The sequence below is a fragment of the Salvelinus sp. IW2-2015 genome, linkage group LG4p, assembly GCF_002910315.2.
Source record: "Salvelinus sp. IW2-2015 linkage group LG4p, ASM291031v2, whole genome shotgun sequence".
Lineage (NCBI taxonomy): Eukaryota > Metazoa > Chordata > Actinopteri > Salmoniformes > Salmonidae > Salvelinus > Salvelinus sp. IW2-2015.
This window is the reverse complement of record NC_036841.1, coordinates 25,496,875-25,517,104: the sequence shown is the minus strand read 5'-3', so window position 1 is coordinate 25,517,104 and position 20,230 is coordinate 25,496,875. Positions and strand designations below refer to the sequence as shown.

General features: G+C 43.1%; 2 protein-coding genes and 1 pseudogene across 3 annotated transcripts; 2 read left to right on the top strand and 1 right to left on the bottom strand.

Moving 5' to 3' along the window:
- Window positions 1–219: 219 nt before the first annotated feature.
- Window positions 220–4,510, top strand: LOC111960758 (secretogranin-2b). Of its 2 annotated transcripts, XM_023982960.2 has the most exons (3): window positions 220–312; window positions 847–1,001; window positions 2,103–4,510. In XM_023982960.2, the coding sequence occupies exon 3, from the start codon at window positions 2,115–2,117 to the stop codon at window positions 4,116–4,118; it is 2,004 nt and encodes a 667-aa protein (XP_023838728.1). In that variant the 5' UTR covers window positions 220–312; window positions 847–1,001; window positions 2,103–2,114; the 3' UTR covers window positions 4,119–4,510. The 2 variants fall into 2 exon arrangements, with proteins under 2 accessions (XP_023838728.1, XP_023838729.1); XM_023982961.2 differs by lacking the exon at window positions 847–1,001 and having other exon boundaries at window positions 235–312.
- A 2,320-nt stretch (window positions 4,511–6,830) lies between these two features.
- On the bottom strand, window positions 6,831–12,404 carry LOC111957985 (AP-1 complex subunit sigma-3-like). Its single transcript, XM_023979133.2, has 5 exons — window positions 12,289–12,404; window positions 11,384–11,562; window positions 8,463–8,571; window positions 7,414–7,551; window positions 6,831–7,223 (listed from the first exon to the last, which is right to left on the bottom strand). Exons 1-5 carry the CDS (start codon window positions 12,289–12,291, stop codon window positions 7,188–7,190), a joined length of 465 nt encoding a protein of 154 aa, XP_023834901.2. The 5' UTR covers window positions 12,292–12,404; the 3' UTR covers window positions 6,831–7,187.
- Window positions 12,405–13,042: 638 nt separating this feature from the next.
- LOC111960757 (dehydrogenase/reductase SDR family member 12-like) lies at window positions 13,043–19,158 on the top strand (annotated as a pseudogene).
- The last annotated feature ends 1,072 nt before the right edge of the window (window positions 19,159–20,230 follow it).

Below are 20,230 nucleotides of genomic sequence, written 5' to 3'. Positions count from 1 at the left end.
CTGAAAGCATATCTGGAATCAGGTAAACAAATCATACTACTGTACACATCTGAGTGCCGACTCCCGACGTAAATGTATGAATGAAAGTGACGGCGTCCCCCTGACCTGCGCCAGACAGGACTTAACAGGCAACCAAAATAAATGACCACTGGCTGACGATTGCACCGTCATAGGCACCTCCCATAGCGCACGGTCTCTCTGCAGTCCTCATCACCCCGCATCATTCTTCTGCCGATCTTGGGCGTGAGTCATCGATGGACTTTACTCTCTTGTCACGGGGGACGCCCGCGAACGCCTTTTGTTGACGCATAGGTACAAATCACAATTTACTACGAACATCAGCAGTTATGGTAGGCTACCTGATTAGGGCGCGATACGGGAACAGGAAGTGATCTCTACCAATATGTTTTAAATCAACAGATGTTGCATTTCTCCTTGCTTGGCCAGCATTATTATCCAAAATGCTGTGCAGCGTTTCTGTAATAGCCTACACAAATATTTAGTTGTAAACACAAATAATGCAGCATTATGTAGCATACGAAATGCTTCACGTAGTCTCAAGTCCCTGTACAAATTATTATAGCTGGGCCTGTAATCTATAATTAGCCTATACTCTGGCGAACTCGTGGGCATGGTTGTATAGGTCTATGACCATCTAAATAGACATTGTGCTGTGGGCTAATTAAATCACGTCCATAATGTCCAGAGATTCATCACTATTGGTTAACAACCAATACAATTAGACATGATAGCATTTCCAATTGAAAGTTGAGGTTAAGATATTATAAAATAATTGAACAAATGTGAGCCAGTTCTAATTGGGTTTGTATGTTTCTTTGGATCTAGTATTGCGTATGTCGCAGTGACGCACGAGTCAGGTGGCGCCTCATATAATGGGAGGAGCTGTCCCTGGTGCTGAACACAGAATCCCTGCTCACGCTCACACTGAGAAAGAGATGCTAAGTTCACTCACGACGATCAATTGAAACTATTCTGCAGAGGTAAGACTTTACTCAGGGCCTACATCGAAATTATTATTATTTAGAGAAAATGGATTTCAATTAAGACTATTTTCAGTTCGTTTAATATGTTTGTCCATTTTAAAATCCGTTTAGCTTTGCAACCAACCTGATGCATTGCAAACAGGTCTGCCGCAGTGAAGAGATGCATACTCTGTTCTGTCATTCTTAGACTAACTAAAGTTTATTATAGTTTTCGTTTTCAGTAATTTGCAGTTATTATGTAGGCTAAACTGATAAGTAGCCTAAATTAAGCAATACTTTGATTTCAAAACCAATTAATCCACTAGTTGGTTTATAAGTAGCCGTGTTCAATACCTTTATCCAAATTAGGTGTATGATTATAAAGTTCTATCGCATTTTATCAGTAAAAAGCTCGTGCAACAAATACAACAGCGTTTTAGTGCGCTAGAGATGTCTTGTGTGTAGGTAGTTGTGTTTCGACAGCAGCCAGCATCAGCCGAAGGGTTACCTAGACAACTAGATTGCTGCCTTCCGGAATGAGTCACAATTTGAAAAATAATGAGATTTACAAGCGAGCTGAATATCCATGTTATTACTGCTCCGCAAACAATAATTTGGGCATTCAACAGATGCGATTTTAAATCTCTGGATAAAAACTCATTGCATATCACTATCACTGGTAAACTATAACTATATATCTGAAGCGTCAAACGGGAATAAAATGGCAGGTCTGAAAATGAAAGGTTTCAGAATTTAAATGAGGATCATGAGAGCTGATCATTACAAAATCATTTCAACTGGCCTTATCATTAAAAAAGGTCCATTGCAGCCATTTTATCTCAATATCAAATTATTTCTGGGTAACAGTTAAGTATTTTACTGGGATTACGTTAAATTAAAGAGCAATTTCTCCAGCATGCATTTTCACAGTATTATTCCAACATCAGTGTGGAAATATATATAAAACACAAGAAACTCACGATTTTGACTGCACAGTCCTTTAACAAATTCTTGTTTGAAAGAAATATGTACATAATGGTCTGACCAGTGAAAAAATCATATCCTAAACCTAAAGGTTAGCATTGACACTTCTCTCTCTGTTGTGTCTGTCATCTCCAGGCTGAAGACACCATGCCATCACTCCCCACGCTCTCCTCGGTAGGGATGGCCTTCCTCTTCTCCCTGCTCCTCCTCCTCTTCCTCCTGGGCTCTGGCAGTGTCCAGGGGGCCTCTCTCAGAGAACACAGACTGAAAGGCAGTGAGCTGGACCCCCAGCAAGTAAACACCCCCTACCTCCCCACCAACGCAGACATGCTCAAGGCCTTGGAGTACATTGAGAGCCTCCGCCAGCGTACCGGGGGAGGAGCGCCAGCCCCCCAGGAGCAGGCTCCCCTCACTCCAGACTACGACACCACCAACATGGACAAAGACTCAGAGAAACTCCGCTCCATGCTGAGGCTAGCCTCTCCTGCCCAGACCAGTCAGCGTAAGATCGGCCAGGACCAGGATGAAGAGGATGAGGAAGGGGAGCGCAACAAGGAGGACAAGACCCAGGAGTGGCTGCAGGCGGTGCTGAGTACCCTCCAGCAGACCGAGAAGGGCCCCAAGCCAGCCCCTGTGAGGCCCAGTGCAGCCCGCCACACTCTGGGCAAAGGGCGGAGACCGGCGAAGGAGGAGAGCCAGTTGGGAGAGGGCGTGGCATATCCATGGTCACAGCAGCAGCATACCAGCCGGCCTAACAGGAAGTACCCACTGATGTTTGAAGATGAGGAGGACGGTGAGGAAGAAAGCAGAGCCCCAGGCCGCGAGAGCCCCTTCAAACGCACCAATGAGAACATGGAAGGGAAGTATACACCCCAGAACCTGGCCAACCTGCAGTCTGTGTTTGAGGAACTGGGGAGGATAGCCAATGCCAAGGCTGGGCACAAACGCCAGACTGAGGATGATGAAGAGGAGGATGATGATGATGATGACATATTCCGGGTGAGGAATCTGGCCTATGAGGATGTGATGGGGGGAGAGGACTGGGCGCCCTTAGAGGAGCAGGTGGAGACGGAGGATGAGGAGAGTGACAACAGGCAGGAGTTTGACAGAGGCTTGAAGGATGATGAAGAGGATGATGATAATGAAGATGAGGAGGAGATTGATGAGGTCAAGCGATCGAGCCAGCCGGTTCCGGGAGAACATGACCCAGATGACATCACCAAACTGGTCGACTACTACCTTCTGAAGGTGCTAGAGAAAACAGAGCAGGAGGAGCGGAAGAGAGAGCTAGAAGAAGAGGAGGAGAGGGAAGAGAGGAGGGCAACTCAAATTCTGTACAGCGACAAGGTAGATCCACAAGCCATTTACCACCTCATCCAAATCTCCCAGAAACTACAGATCCCACCAGAAGACCTGATGGACATGCTGAAGAGTGGGGAGATGACAAAACAGGACAGGACACCACTGAGGACACAAGCACATTCTTGGACACCCAACGATCTGGCCAGGGTAGAGGACAAACTAACTCAGATCTCCTCTAAGAAAAATAAGATCCCTCTAGAGACATTCTTCAACAGACGGCTGCCTGAGACCCAAACAAGCAACGTCCCATATGAAATAAACACAGAAGACATTCAAAAAATCCTCGGGCTGGGAAGTGTGGCAAATCAGAATGCACCCGCACTCAAGAAGCAGAAACAGCATACAAGCCCACCGTTAAGGTTTTACGCGCCAGCTGGAAGGCAGAAAGACTACATGTTCTCTGAGCCAAACGTCCCAGAGAAAGGAAAGGGTGACTACGACAACACTGTCGACGAAGACGAGCTGGAGACATATCTGGCTGCCCAGATGTTGGTGCAGTACCCGCAGGCAGCAAACAAGGCAGACCAAAAAAAGCGTGCATCGCAGCCTCCCTCACAAGACGATAAGCTTGTGCTGGGAAAGTTCGAGCAGGCGGTACAGGACTACTTTGACCAAATGGACTCAGACAAAAGCCAGCCTCAGAAAAGGCAGTCAGAACCCGAGGAGGACACGGGCGGTGCTTTGCAAACGCATGGCTTGGATGACGACGTGCTGCTGAAAGTCCTAGGCTATCTGAACCCAGAGACCGAAGATAAGGACCTTTACGCCAAAACTGTCAAAGGAATGTAGATGGGGGAGATGCAGCTACATATTATATAATTGTTTTGATGGGGGGGAATCATAATAAATTATTTTGAAAAATAAATACATGCAATGGAGTTTAGTCTCTTCAGTAGATTTACTACAGCTCATGCTTTAATAGCCAATTTATACATGAACTTGATCTGATGTAGCTACAAGGGAGTGCCTATTGGTGGTTGTAACTGGGTGTGTGGCATAATATTCAATGTTTTTGATAGGCTAGATAAAACAACACTTCAAACTAGCCGTACATTTCAGTGCCCATACAGCCGAATCAGTGTTGGATTCTTCACATCCACTTGTGTTATTCCTCGTAAATTATATTTCGTACATGTGTTCGGTAATGTGTGACGTATGAGATGAATAAAGCATTGACTTTATTTTTTCCTTACTGTGTAGTGTTTACTCATTTGGAGCACACAGAGATGGTGAACAGGCTGCAGGATATCACATTCAAAACACCATCTGCCTCAATGTGTCAGCAACAACAATATGTAGCCTCGATCAATCAAACATCTTAGTTTGACAGGTAAGCTAGTAGTATATTGTAATCCATTTGGAGCTACAATAATGAGAAAACGTGATATTGGGAATTTCCGACACACAGAATGAGATTCTATTTCCATGATTTTAGCACCATAGGTCAACTCAGGTTGCAACGAACTAAGACGACAAATATCTTAGCCTGGGGCAAGCAGGGTAGTTCTAGTCAATTCCAGCTATAAAACCAAGAGATATAGTCTAATAAAGTAGCAATAATCAATTTTCAAAAGTTGGAAACAACGTACTCCAACTAACATTTAAAAGACTATTCTGGAAACAAAACTACTCAGACAGTACAACTTTAACGGTACTGCAACACTTTCCAAAATGTCCACCTTTAACTTCAGCCTTAGAACCCTCTGGCTAGAGCTTGACTACTGATACATATTACAATAAGGCACTATGCTTGTGTAGACAATGGCTACATTAGACAACATAGAATTAAAATAATAAATGTGACTTTCAAAATGGTAATATTGTGGTTTAAATCCTTTGGATCAACTCACAACTGAATTAAAACATTTGAAAATGCAGCTGCAATATTCTAAAATAACATTAATTTGCTTGAAAATCACATAAGGCAAAGTAGGCTACCATTTTTTAAAACATGTATGATCCTATCAAATATAATGTCATTATAAAATAGTTTAAACTAATAACACATAAAAAAATCTCAAAGTAAAAAAAGTAAAACTGTGTTTTAAAACAAACTCCTAATGCATCTTTTAGAAAGTGCTTATGTAAAACAACAGACTGTGTTGTTACTATATTACTATGTGTGATGTCTGAATGTAAGAGTGTATTACTATGTGCGATGTCTGAATGGAAGAGTGTATTACTATGTGCGATGTCTGAATGGAAGAGTGTATTACTATGTTGCGATGTCTGAATGGAAGATGTATTACTATGTGCGATGTCTGAATGGAAGAGTGTATTACTATGTGCGATGTCTGAATGGAAGAGTGTATTACTATGTGCGGTGTCTGAATGGAAGAGTGTATTACTATGTTGGTGTCTGAATGGAAGAGTGTATTACTATGTGTGATGTCTGAATGGAAGAGTGTATACTATGTGCGATGTCTGAATGGAGAGTGTATTACTATGTGCGATTGTCTGAATGGAAGAGTGTATTACTATGTGCGATGTCTGAATGGAGAGTGTATTACTATGTGCGATGTCTGAATGGAAGAGTGTATTACTATGTGCGATGTCTGAATGGAAGAGTGTATTACTATGTGCGATGTCTGAATGGAAGAGTGTATTACTATGTGCGATGTCTGAATGGAAGAGTGTATTACTATGTGCGATGTCTGAATGGAAGAGTGTATTACTATGTGCGATGTCTGAATGGAAGAGTGTATTACTATGTGCATGTCTGAATGGAAGAGTGTATTACTATGTGCGATGTCTGAATGGAAGAGTGTATTACTATGTGCGATGTCTGAATGGAAGAGTGTATTACTATGTGCGATGTCTGAATGGAAGAGTGTATTACTATGTGCGATGTCTGAATGGAAGAGTGTATTACTATGTCGTGTTGAATGGAAGAGTGTATTACTATGTTGATGTCTGAATGGAAGAGTGTATTACTATGTGCGATGTCTGAATGGAAGAGTGTATTACTATGTGCGGTGTCTGAATGGAAGAGTGTATTACTATGTGCGATGTCTGAATGGAAGAGTGTATTACTATGTGCGGTGTCTGAATGGAAGAGTGTATTACTATGGTGATGTTCGAATGGAAGAGTGTATTACTATGTGCGGTGTCTGAATGGAAGAGTGTATTACTATGTGCGATGTCTGAATGGAAGAGTGTATTACTATGTGCGATGTCTGAATGGAAGAGTGTATTACTATGTGCGTGTCTGAATGGAAGAGTGTATTACTATGTGCGATGTCTGAATGGAAGAGTGTATTACTATGTGCGTGTCTGAATGAAGAGTGTATTACTATGTGCGATGTCTGAATGGAAGAGTGTATACTATGTGCGTGTCTGAATGGAAGGTGTATTACTATGTGTGATGTCTGAATGGAAGAGTGTATTACTATGTGCGATGTCTGAATGGAAGAGTGTATTACTACGTGCGGTGTCTGAATGGAAGAGTGTATACTATTGTGATTCTGATGGAGTGTATACTATGTGGATGTCTGAATGGAAGAGTGTATTACTATGTGCGATGTCTGAATGGAAGAGTGTATACTATGTGCGATGTCTGAATGGAAGAGTGTATTACTATGTCGATGTCTGAATGGAAGAGTGTATTACTATGTGCGTGTCTGAATGGAAGAGTGTATTACTATGTGTGATGTCTGAATGGAAGAGTGTATTACTATGTGTGATGTCTGAATGGAAGAGTGTATTACTATGTGTGATGTCTATGAAGGGTGTATTACTATGTGTGATGTCTGAATGGAAGAGTGTATTACAGTTTAATAGTTTAAATGTTGTGGCACTTATGGCAACTGGGGAAAGGATTCTTCAGTCTTAAGGTTCAACTCATGTCCCTGTTATTGGTCAGTAGGTCGGTTTACTCATATACTCCTCCATTTGCTGTTGAGAGAACAGAATAAACATATTTACATATTTTGCAAGTGTGTCACACTTAAGTGACTGTGTGTGTGTGTGTGTGTGTGTGTGTGTGTGTGTGTGTGTGTGTGTGTGTGTGTGTGTGGTGTGGTGTGTGTGGTGTGGGTGTGTGTGTGTGTGTGTGTGTGTGTGTGTGTGTGTGTGTGTGGGTCACCTCTTGTAGTGTCTCTGCCTCCTCCATAGCGATGCCCACAGCTGTCTTGGAGGTCTCCAGGATCTCTCCTCCCATCAGGAACTCATCAAGGATGAAGTAGGCCTTCTCAAAGTTAAAGATGATGTCCAGCTCACACACCTGCAGTGTGCATGCACATATACACAGTTAAAGTCCATCGATGACTCACTCACGCCCAAGATCAACCAAAGAATGAGGCAGGGTTGTAGGGGACTGCAGAAAGAGACCGTGCGGTATGGGAGGTGCCTATGACGGGGTTATTGTCAGCCAGTGGTCTTTTATTTTGGTTGCCTGTCAAGTCCTGTCTGTCGCACGTCAGGGTGATGCAGTCACTTTCATTTATACATTTCTGTCAGGAGGCAGCATGGATCCTGATTCCTGATACACTTTCTGATCACTTCTGTTTTGCCATTGTAACAATTAGATTAAACTAGTGTCTCAGTGTGTCTGTATGCTTCTGTTGATGTATTTGACTGACTCATTTTACTTTCAACACAAGCCTCCACTTTTCATGTAATTCTGTAATAACCACACACATGCACGAGCACAGACACACCCATGTCTTACTATACTTGTGAGGACCATTCATTGATTCCCATTCAAAATCCTATTTTCCCTAACCCCCAACCCTAACCTTAACCCTAAACATAACCCCTAATCCTGAAATTGCCTTTTTTCCTACTGAGGACCAGCAAAATTTCCTCACTTATCTGAATTTTTGTTTGTTTACTATTCTTGGGAATAGTAAACTAAAACATGTACACACACGATGAAGCAGGCCTTGTCAAAGTTAAAGATGATATCCAACCCACAGACCTGCAGCAGAGCAGACAGGGCGACAACAGCACTTCAATGAAAGGAATTAGGCACCATTAAGATTATAAAAATGTTGAAAATGCTGTAAAAAGCACATTTAGTTTCTATTCACCAATTTCATCTGAACTTTCCCTGTGTTATATTGAACATTGTCCCCCAAAGAGACCTTAACCTGCCAATGAATAGCCCTTGCATTGCCTGTACATCATGCTTACGTTGCCAAAGTATTTGTCCAGCAGCTCGACATATCGGTGCAGCACCTCCAAGGTCAACAGTTCATTGTCCTGGTCCTCCAAACCACAGCAGAAGTAGAGGCTGGCATACCTGCAAGGGGGTCAGAGATCAAGGAACAGGGTTATGGTTTTTATGTTTATATGGAGAGAGTCACTTTACCATAGAGGTTCATGCTTATTAAGCCAAATGGTGACTAAGGGTAGAACATACTGCTCTTGTCTGTTATGTGTTTAACTTGTACAGTGAGTGTACAAAACATTAAGAACACCTGCCCTTTCCATGATAGCTTTCACCTGGATTTACCTGGTCAGTCTATGATCCCTTATTGATGTCACTTGTTAAAACCACTTCAATCAGTGCCGATGAAGGGGAGGAGACAGGTTAAAGAAGGATTTAAGCCTTGATACAATTGAGACATGGATTGTGTATGTGCCCCATTCAGAGGGTGAATGAGCAAGACAAAATATTTAAGTGCCTTTGAGCAGGGTATGGTAGTAGGTGCCAGGCGCACCGGTTTGAGTGTGTCAAGAACCGCAACACTGCTAGGTTTTTCACGCTCAACAGTTTCCTGTGTGTATTAAGAATGGTCCACCACCCAAAGTACTGACTGACTTTTAGAACTGTTAAGGCTCCATGGATTTATGAGGAATTGAAAAACTGTATGGTTGAAAGAGATGGGGCAAAAGGAGTGGCTAATAAATCTGGCAGTACATCTGACTGGCTTACTTACTGCAAATTGAGAAATTATGTGACTAAACTGAACAAAAAGAAGAAACTTTATTATGAAGCCAAGATCAACAATATAAAGAATGATGGGAAAAAAACTTGAGTACTTTAAATGAAATTATGGGCAGAAAGACAAATTCAACTCCATCTTTCATCGAATCAGATGGCTTATTCATCACAAAACCATTTGATGTTGCCAATTATTTTAATGATTATTTCATTGGCAAAGTGGGCAAACTTAGGCAGGAAATGCCCACGACAAACAGTGAGCAATTATATTCATGTATAAAAAACTAATAATGAAAGAAAAGCAGTGCAAGTTTGAATTTTATAAAGTTAAGTGTGGGAGAGGTGGAAAAATGATTGTTAGGTCCACAGACGACACAATCGCAATCACACTGCCCTAAAACATCTGGACAAGAGGAATATTATGTAAGAATGCTGTTCATTGACTTCAGCTCAGCATTTAACACCATAGTACCCTCCAAACTCGTCATTAAGCTCAAGACCCTTGGTCTCGACCCTGCCCTGTGCAACTGGGTCCTGGACTTCCTGACGGGCCGCCCCCAGGTGGTGAGGGTAGGAAACAACATGGCCATGCACTCCTCCAACTCAATCGTCAAGTTTGCAAACRACACTACAGTGGTAGGCTTGATTACCAACAACGACGAGAAGGCCTACAGGGAGGAGGTGAGGGCCCTCGGAGTGTGGTGTCAGGAAAATAACCCCACACTCAATGTCAACAAAACAAAGGAGATGATYGTGGACTTCAGGAAACAGCAGAGGGAGCACCCCCCCTATCTACATCGACGGGACAGTAGTGAAGAGGGTGGAAAGTTTTCAGTTCCTCGGTGTACACATCACGGACAAAATGAAATGGTCCACCCACACAGACAGTGTGGTGAAGAAGGCGCAGCAGCGCCTCTTCAACCTCAGGAGGCTGAAGAAAGGCGGCTTGTCACCAAAAACACTCACAACTTGTTACAGATGCACAATCGAGAGCATCCTGTCGGGCTGTATCACCGCCTGGTACGGCAGCTGCTCCGCCCACAACCGTAAGGCTCTCCAGAGGGTAGTGAGGTCTGCACAACGCATCACCGGGGGCAAACTACCTGCCCTCCAGGATACCTACACCTCCCGAGGCCACAGGAAGGCCATAAAGATCATCAAGGACAACAATCACCCGAGCCACTGCCTGTTCACCCCGCTATCATCCAGAAGGCGAGGTCAGTACAGGTGCATCAAAGCTGGGACCGAGAGACTGAAAAACATCTTCTATCTCAAGGCCATCAGACTATTAAAAAGCCATCACTAAAATTGAGTGGCTGCTGCCAACATAGTGACTCATCTCTAGACACTTTAATAATTAAAAATTGGATGTAATAAATGTATATCACTAGCCGCTTTAAACAATGCCACTTTATATAATGTTTACATACCCTACATTACTCATCTCATATGTATATACTGTACTCTATACCATCTACTGCATCTTGCCTATGCCGTTACGGGCCATCGCTCATCCATATATTTTTATGTACATATTCTTATTCATTCCTTTACACTTGTGTGTATAAGGTAGTTGTTGTGAAATTGTTAGATTACTTGTTAATTTACTGCATGGTCGGAACTAGAAGCACAAACATTTCGCTACACTCGCATTAACATCTGTTAACCATGTGTATGTGACAAATAAAATTAGATTATTTAACTTGTGCGTCTGTTTGTTTTGTGGGTAAGGAGGAAGGATTTTAAGAGGTTAAACATTAACCACTAATAAAAAGGGCCCAAGGATTGGTTCCAGTCTACCCCTTCCTCCCCATCCATCCCGCCACACCACTACAGTACACAGGCACCATAGTCTGTTCCAGCCCAGAGACAATAGTGAGAGGGGGGAAACACAGACAGCAATATGGGTCAACAGAAAACAGACAGCAATAGGGCACGAGAAACAGGGAAACAGACAGCAATAGGGGTCAAGAGAGAAACAGACAGCAAATAGGGCAGAGAAGCCAGAGAAACAGACAAAAGAAAAGACAGAAGTTCAAAAAATAGGAAACCAAATAATCTGCCAAATAAAGCAAATTAAAGAGAGAGAGAGGGATATAAGAGAAAGAGATCGAAGGTAAACACAGACAGATCCAGCCCCAAACACATAATCTACTTCCTCAGTCACCTCTTGTAAACAATCTTGAGGTCCCTCCAGTGGAGGAAGTTAGAGGAGCGGGGAGGGCGAGCCAGCACCATCAGAGTCATTTCCCTGATCACCTTCTTTTTCTCTCTCTCAGTCACCGGAGTGAACCACTTCTGCAGTCGCAGCTTCCCCTGCCGGCTGAACAGCAGCAGGAAGCGCATCTGTGGGGAGAGGGGGCAGGAAGTTGACCCGCTTGGAACCAAATCATAGAAATAGAATGACTAGAATGGGTATTATTGCAGGCAACAGATTGAAGCAGAATAGTTCCTCTTGTTCATTAGGTTCTCTGGTGTCACTCTGGTGTCCAACCATGTTGTTAACGCCTAGTTAATCAGTAACTGCATTAATACGTATTCACATACACCGAATGATACATCGTATGCTCATGTAACATAGTATGCTCATGTAACACACAAATTGACATTTTCATATAGGCTACTCACTCACATACTCAGACACTTTGAACACACCCCACAATTATACTCATTATGCCTAGATGTGTTGCAATCCAAACCACACTTCTAACTGATGCTTGTTGTGCCAGACATAAACAATATTTCACAATTCTCCACGGTCAGCCTTATAATGGCCAGTTTAAGCAAAAATGTAACTTACACATGACTTTCAAGACGTTCTACTATAAAAACATGACAGCAACGCTTCTTTAGGCTACTGTAGCCTCCGGGCAAACAGGTTCAGGCGACAAGACTCAAGTTCAACGACCGGCCAAAGGAACTAATTGTGATGGAGCGCCAATGACCACACAGTTACAGTTACAGTAGACTACTCACCTTTTGGACAGGTGCATGTTATAAAGAGAGCATTTACTTGCCCTGTAAAATATGTCAAAACTTGAACATGGAACCAAAAGACGACATTTGACTCACCATCGTGAAGCTGCAATGTGAGGCTAAGGCCGACACTTGATGAAAAATATGTTATCTAAATTCTTGCGTGAAACCGATTCATATGGCTGAGGCATCGTCAACCTTCCCACAATGCTGTGGGTTAAATTGCGAAACCACACCTTCTCTTCACTGTGCCGCGCCTCGTTTTTTGCTTTGCTTGGTCGAGATTGGTTCACACCTGTCACAGGAGCTTTCCTGGGAAAGGTGGATTGCAGTGTACTGTATGTACACTCTGGTTTGGGATCAAATATAGAAACCATCCTGCTTGTCAAACCAAATGATGTGTTTGTGTGTCTATCATCTTTCATTTCCAGACATATTGCGTGTTATTAGAGCTTTTTCTATTGTAGCCTACATGCCGATAAAAACCGACAATAGCTTCATTTCCCCTAGAATTGTTATCAATAATTCCCTGATAAAATTTTCTTCTGTTACTGAAATATGCGGTTGTTGAAATACATTTAATTTACATTTGAAATGCTGTACAAGCAAATCCTGAATTTGCCATGTAAGCCTATTGAATATTCAGTAGGAAATATATTTTATTTCATTAATTCAAGCCTATAGACATCAAGGACAGTGTCGAGCTGACACCAGTTGACACTGAATTTCATTGTGCTTCAGTTATTGTTCCCTAGTCGCCGCTGGGTGGCCGAAGGTGTCATCCAATGTAAATTGAAACACGTGGGTTTGGCCCAAGTTAAAACCGGAGGAGAGAGTGCAATAACAGACGACGGGACGAGAGGTTTCCATGGGTAATACAACGATGTCTCTTTACCGCAACTCCGCTTGGTTTCTGAAAGGAATGACTGAATTCACCAGGTAAGATTTGCTATGTTATGGTGTGTCTGTCATCATCATCTTTCATGCTTTTATATTTACTCTGGAGAACAGTAGGCAACTGATAACTGGTCCCACACCTTTTGGGTCCATACGCACACATTTGTTATGGTTGATTCAGGTTATTTCATGGAATCAAATCCCTGGCTACAAATGCCACAAATATAAACTAAATCAATAAAATGTATAAAACTGAATAATACAAAATACATTCCTATTTCCAGAACAATGTGTATATTCTCTCTCTCTCTCTCTCTCTTTGTTTGTATGTGTGTTCATCCTTTGGCATGATAGTATTCAATTAATCACAGTGAACATCACAGTGTTTCAGATAGATTATAGATTTCTTTTCACCCTCATTGATTAAGAATCAGGATAGGCAAACTGATCTAAGATCTTCAAAATAGGGCCTGGGCCTTTACTGCTGTGTGGTGTCAAAACCGCTAAATGGACTAAACTGTTGAAGAACTGTTTACTTTTTGCCATCATATTACTAAATAAATTGGGTTATCAATGCTTACTATAAAGCTTGCAATCTTATTTGGAAATCCACCAACTCAAGTCAAGGCCATCAAGTGGAACTGTTGATAAATGGCTTACCAATAGCATCAGACCAAAAAAATAAAAAAATAAAAACAAAAAATAGCATCAGACCACACACTGCCTTTCCTCATTCTAAAACAAAGCAATCAAATCCAACTGAAGAGGTGTCTTTGTCATTTATTCAGCACTTCCTTTGTTCAATGTTGTGTTTTCTTGCAGAGACCAACCAGTCTCCCTGACCCTGGACTCCACTAGTGTTTACGCTGCATGACACCACCAAACAGAGCATGCATTTAGCCGAAAACAATCCCTAAGCACAGCACCGCTTTGCTCCCTTAATCCCCCATTGGGAACAATGGCTGCCATTGAACCCCTTGACGAGGCACATAGGCCGCTGTCGGTGTCACCAGCGGTGGCCTCAGAACCACCTCCTCTCTCCTTCTCACATTACCTAAGAGATGATGCAACAGTCTTTCCCTTTGTTAGACCTTTGTCTTGCTGATTGAATATCTAAACTGTTTGGAATTTGCTCCATTTTAGGTTCGGAGCGGGAGACAGCATCTATCTGACCCCAGGACATCTATGTGCACTGGCACTGACCCACTTTCTTATAATCTGTTTTCAATCGATCATTCAGTCATTTCAAGTGGAAAAGGGTGTATTGTTACTGAGCTCCTCAGTCCCCCTCTACCACCCTGTGGAGTGGAGCAGTGGATGGATATCCTCCACCTAACCGCTGTCTGTCTAACTGTGTGTGTTGCAGGAGTGCGTTCCTCTCTGCCGCCAAACACTTTGTGGAAAAGGACCTGGAGGTGTCCATGGCAGGCAGGGTCTTCATGATCACCGGAGCCAACAGTGGCATAGGGAGAGCTACAGCCATGGCCATCGCCAAGAGAGGTACAGTGTGTGTCTGTAGAGTAGAGAGAGTGTGTGTGTGCAAGTGTGAGTGAGTGTGTGTATGTGTGTCTTTGGAGGAAAAGAATCATCACGTTTCACCGCACTGAATACACCCCTGGTTCAGCCACTCTTCCTCTACTGTTATCCCCCCATCCCGTCTTACAGGTGGTACAGTCCACATGGTGTGCAGGAACAAGGACAAAGCAGAGGAGGCAGGGCTGAAATTGTCAAGGAGTCAGGAAATAAAGTGAATGCGTTTGGGCCTCTCTCTCACCTTAAAAATGTTTGTGTGTGGGACTTTTTACACTGTTTGGATATTCTAAACCAGAGTGTAATAATCATGTAATTTCAGGAAATATATGTCCACATTCTGGACCTGTCGGAGACACGGAAGGTTTGGGAGTTTGCAGAGGCCTTCAAGAGGAAGTACAAAGCCTTGAATGTACTGGTGAGTGATGAACATATGTTTGACTCAAAGGATAACCCTGTAACATATATTTTTCTCCCTCTAGTCATCACCCTGCCTTTCATCATCATCCTCTCTGTCTCTCGCTCGCTCTCTGTCTCTCGCTCTCTCTCTGTCTCTCGCTCTCTCTGTCTCTCATCCTTCCCATAATGTAGGGCTTCTTCCCATGTTTGATGTATTATTACATGTGTACAGTATTCATAATGTAGGATTATTTACTGACTGATTGATGTGATCAGATAAATAAGCAGGCTGCATCATGAGTGAGAGGGATGTGAAACGCTGAGGGGCTGGAGAAGAGCTTTGCCAGTAACGTCATGGGTGAGTCAATGAGAGAGGTGAATGTGAATACGAATACTTCATCTCAATACCCTTTGAAAGACACACATCTCTCTCTATCTCTAGGTGTGTATATCCTGACCAAGGGCCTGATTCCCTTACTGGAGAAGAGTGCAGAGCCAAGAGTGGTGAGTTTGAAACCCACAACCCACTACCCACTGGCACCACCACTGGTGGTTATTCTCTTAGATGTAATTTTACTAAATCCTCCTCCTCAGATCACAGTTTCATCTGGAGGGATGCTGGTCCAGAAGCTGAGGACAGGGAACCTGCAGACAGAAATAGGTCGCTATGACGGGACCATGGTCTACGCACAGCACAAGGTCAGGGGAGCAGGGGACCAGGGAGACGGGAGGGGGGGAGATCGGGGAGAGCGGGAGGGCAGGGGAGCTGGAGGGCGGGGAGTGGGGGAGTGGGAGGGCGGGGTAGCAGGGGAGCGGGTTGGCGGGGTAGCGGGGGTGTGGGGAAGCAGGAGGGCGGGGGGAGCGGGAGGGCGGGGGGGGGGGGGGGGGGCAGGATACAAAAGGTGTAGATACCGTGAAATGCTGTATTTAAGAAAATAAGACTTAAGAAAACTACAAATAGTAACACAATAGAATAGCAATAAACAGGGGAGTACCGAGTCAATGTGTGGGGTTGCAGGTTAGTCGAGGTAATTAAGGTGGGGGCAATGTAAATATTCTGGGTAGCCATTTGATTAATTGTTCAGAAGTCTTATGGCTTGGGAGAAGAAGCTGTTAAGGAGTCTTTTTGACCTAGACTTGGTACTCTGGTACCGCTTGCCGTGAGGTAGCAGAGAAAACAGTCTATGACTTGGGTGGCTGGAGTCCTTGACACATTTTTGGGCCTTCCTCTGACACCGCCTAGTATAGAGGTTCTGGATGGCAGGAGGAAGCTTGGCCCCAGTGATCCATACAAGGTTGGAGACAATTCCATTAAATGCATAATGTGGTGGTCTCTTGCTGGTCTGTGCTTGTGTGACATGGTCTAGGTCAGATTTTAATGTTGCGTTTGAGATTTGTGCTTGAACTGGTCCCAGCTACTGGTGTGTGTGTATGTATTGTGTGTGTTTCAGAGGCAACAGGTGGTGATGACAGAGCAGTGGGCCAAGACCCATAGCAACGTCCACTTCTCAGTGATGCACCCTGGCTGGGTGGACACGCCGGGTACTGTATCAATACACCACAACTACATAATCACCAGCAACTAACAGCTTTGGTTCTAAGTATGACAACATTGTAAACACATATCCACATTTGGAGGTTGACATTTACAATTGAGATGTACTATTTCAATACATAAATCCAACTCTGTTTTAATATTGTCTAAAACAGTTTTAAACATAATACACTAAGATAACTGTGTTACTGACGCGTCTCTCTCTCTCTCTGGAGTTGTAGCGGTGGCCAATGCCATGCCTGACTTCTACCAGTCTATGAAGGACAGCCTGAGGACCCCGGAGCAGGGGGCTGACACCGCGGTGTGGTTGGCCATCTCAGAGGCCACCGCCACCAAGCCCAGCGGAAGCTTCTTCCAGGGTAGGCAGTAAGAGACACAGAAAACACAAGTTCTAAATTAAGTATCACAAACAAAGTGAAGCATTGTCTGAAGAATGGGATTGTTCCCATTTGTTTAGCAATTACAGGTAGCAATTTAATATGTGTTATATGGTAAAGTATCTGAAGTCATGACCAGAAGAGAGAGAGTGAGAGAGAAAGCTACAGTTAGACAGCAAAGTGAGGTCTAGCGTAGAATGTCATGGGTTAACTGTCAGATCCACACACACTCTCTCTCCTCACAACCCGTTCTCAATATGTGCTTCTGGAGAAAACAAGAGCTCTCTAAAACAGCCAGGCTTCTCGGTACAGTGGACCTCAGTCAGAATTGGAGAAAAGAGGTCGAAGGAGAGGGAAAGGGGAGAGAGAGAAGAATAGTGACAGAGAGAGAAAGAGATGAGAGGATATTTGGAGCGTATGGTAGGGGTTTAGAGAGTGGGGAAGAAGGAGAGAAAGAAGACGAGTGCTGTCTGAATGCAGTGTTTGTCTGTGTGGGTTGGACTGAGGGCATGAGAGGATGGGGAAGGTTGGAGATAGCAGGCGGGCGGTGGGTTGGGCTGGGTTTCTGGCATTGGTCCACTGCAGCTGGAGCTCTCGGTACCAGAGAGTACAGTGGAACCCCCCTCTGACACACACCCTCTCTCTCCAATGCGGCGACCTCAGTGACCTTCCCCAGCACAGCGGGATAGAAAAGAAACACTTCAATAGAGTCACTAACACAGACACATCCTCTCATCTCTGTGCCTGCATGTACACAATACATGTCAGGGGATCTGGGGTCAACAGCTAGGCCTACGTTTTGGTTGAACTGTATTTTCTAGCTAACGTCATTGACATGGCTATAGGATGGATCAATCACAATGTGAATAGTAAATGCCACTATTTTAACCAACCAGGTTGTAAAACAGACTGTATTGTGTGTGTCAGATCGGAGGATGGTGTCGGCCCACCTGCCCCTGGCCTGGACCCACAGCTCCCCGTTGGAGCAGCAGAAGTTCATGAGTGTGATGGAGGATCTGGCCAAGACCTTCCAGCCCCATTGAGACCACTACCACACACAAGTACCATACCAGTACTACAGTACACACTGGAACCAGTGCCGTATACTGGGAACCAGTTCAGCATAGCTAACAGTCTACACATACCTGTCAGGGAGGGGGTCCTACTATATTTGATTTGCACTACTTTAACAGTTCAGATATTTATTGACCTCTAACACGTTTTAAATATATAACCTCTACATGGCTTAAAACACAATATTCTAAGCTAAAAACTCCTGCACTGAGGGCTAAAACAGAACAGTGTTTGATGATGCTGATTTGGGGTTCTCTGAAAAGAGTTCTTTACCTTGTAGCCTTTGAGCTGCTGATAGGGAAAGCACTTTTCAGTTCTTTATACATTTAACCCAACAAACACAGTATGTTGTTTTTCTACCACTTCAAGCAGTGACTCAATGAAAGCTGTCAATCAGATGGGAATCTGATGTGACCAAAGTCACTCCCTTATCCATCCACCAATCACATCACAGCCTGTTGCTATGGGCCCAGCCTAACACAGGGTTGGTTGGTTTGCTCTGCTTTGAAAATGTTCAAACTAATTTACCCAAGTGCTTCTTCAGTATTACAACCTCATGAAGTTGTCTGTTGATCCATGAAAAGTCTACAACGCTTGTGTACATAACTGATTAAATGCATTGGTGTGCATTAACACAATTACATCATCGGGAGGGCAAAACGACAGAGCAGGATTCATGAGTTAGCCAGCTAACTTTGATTAACAACCAGAAACATCAATTAGAAGGTCAACTTAGATATGTGGTTTTGGTTGTTGAGTCAATTACACCATCCTCATTTCATGCTCATCTACAAAATTATAATAATCTGAATATTTTGGCAAGTTAGCTGGTTAAATCATTGATATTGCATTGTAATAGACCCCTCTGGGTGGTTATACTGAGCCCAGGCATGAAGAGACCTCTCACTATCAGCAGGTAGATGGAGCTTTTACCTATTCAGACCAGAGAAGTTCCCACCGCTGTACCTGACATGGCCAATACAGCTAAGATATATTTATGTAACACTTGATGTTTAAGGGGAACTTAAACACTTTGAGGAAATAATGAGATATATAAATATGCTTATTGATGAGGCAGTCATGTATTTTGTGATTTCATCCTTGAATAAAAAAATACACTGATGTAAAACCCAACTGATGTAAAGTATTTTCTGAGTGTTACTATATTGCAGATGGGGGAGGCATCCAACACAAGAGTTATAGACTTAATAACAGGTCTGAATGGATATCTTTATTAAGCTTTTATTTATTTCCTCACCATGACAGAACAGAGTGCCACAGGGAGACTAAAGTCAGTACGGTCAACATAATCAACAGGAGTTTCTCTTTAAAAATACAATTATTAGAGGATATACAACAACGTCGGAACAAGATTATTTTACAAGCAGTATGACATGATAAAATGACAAACAGCAACAAAGAGGTTAACAGAGTAGTAGAGAATGTATACTGTAGAATTCAGAGGCTGCTGGTRGGAGGAGCTATAGGATGAAGGGTTCAATGTAATGGCATAAATGGAACAGTATCAAACAAAGACATGGAAACCACGATACGACTCCGTTCCATCCCTTGAACCTGTCCTCCTATAGCTCCTCCCACTAGACCCCTCTGCTAGATATGGCTCCAGTTTGAGATCTTAATATTTTATACATGTGAAAATGTAGATGGAGTTTAGTCAAATTACATATAAGAACCAGTAAAACTAATAAATGTAAAAAGTATATAAATTCTTCTTCATGGGATCGACCCCATAAAACAGACTTATACTTCATTACAAACCAACATACCTAGAGAATTGTATTGATCACAATTGTGGTGGGAACAATCATTTGTGGAGGGAATCACAAATGTTAGTGGCTCTCGATTACTCAAAGGAATTGATCTAGTTGGAATTCATCTATAGTTGGGAACAGAAATCACTGGGACTCCAGTTAACTGTCACATGTATCCTCTTACAGAGAGATTTCTTTTGATCTACCACAATTTTCAAAAAAGCTGATCTTGAGCCTTGATTGTACTGTAGCAAAAGTGTTTCCCAAGAACACTGCACATCCCTGATGTGAATGTAAATGTACTTTACATTTAGCAGACGCTCTCATCCAGAGCAACTTGCAGGAGCAATTAGGGTTATGTGCTTTGTTCACCTAGGTCGAATCAGGGATTCGAACCAGCAACTTTCCGGTTACTGGCCCAACGCTCTTAACCG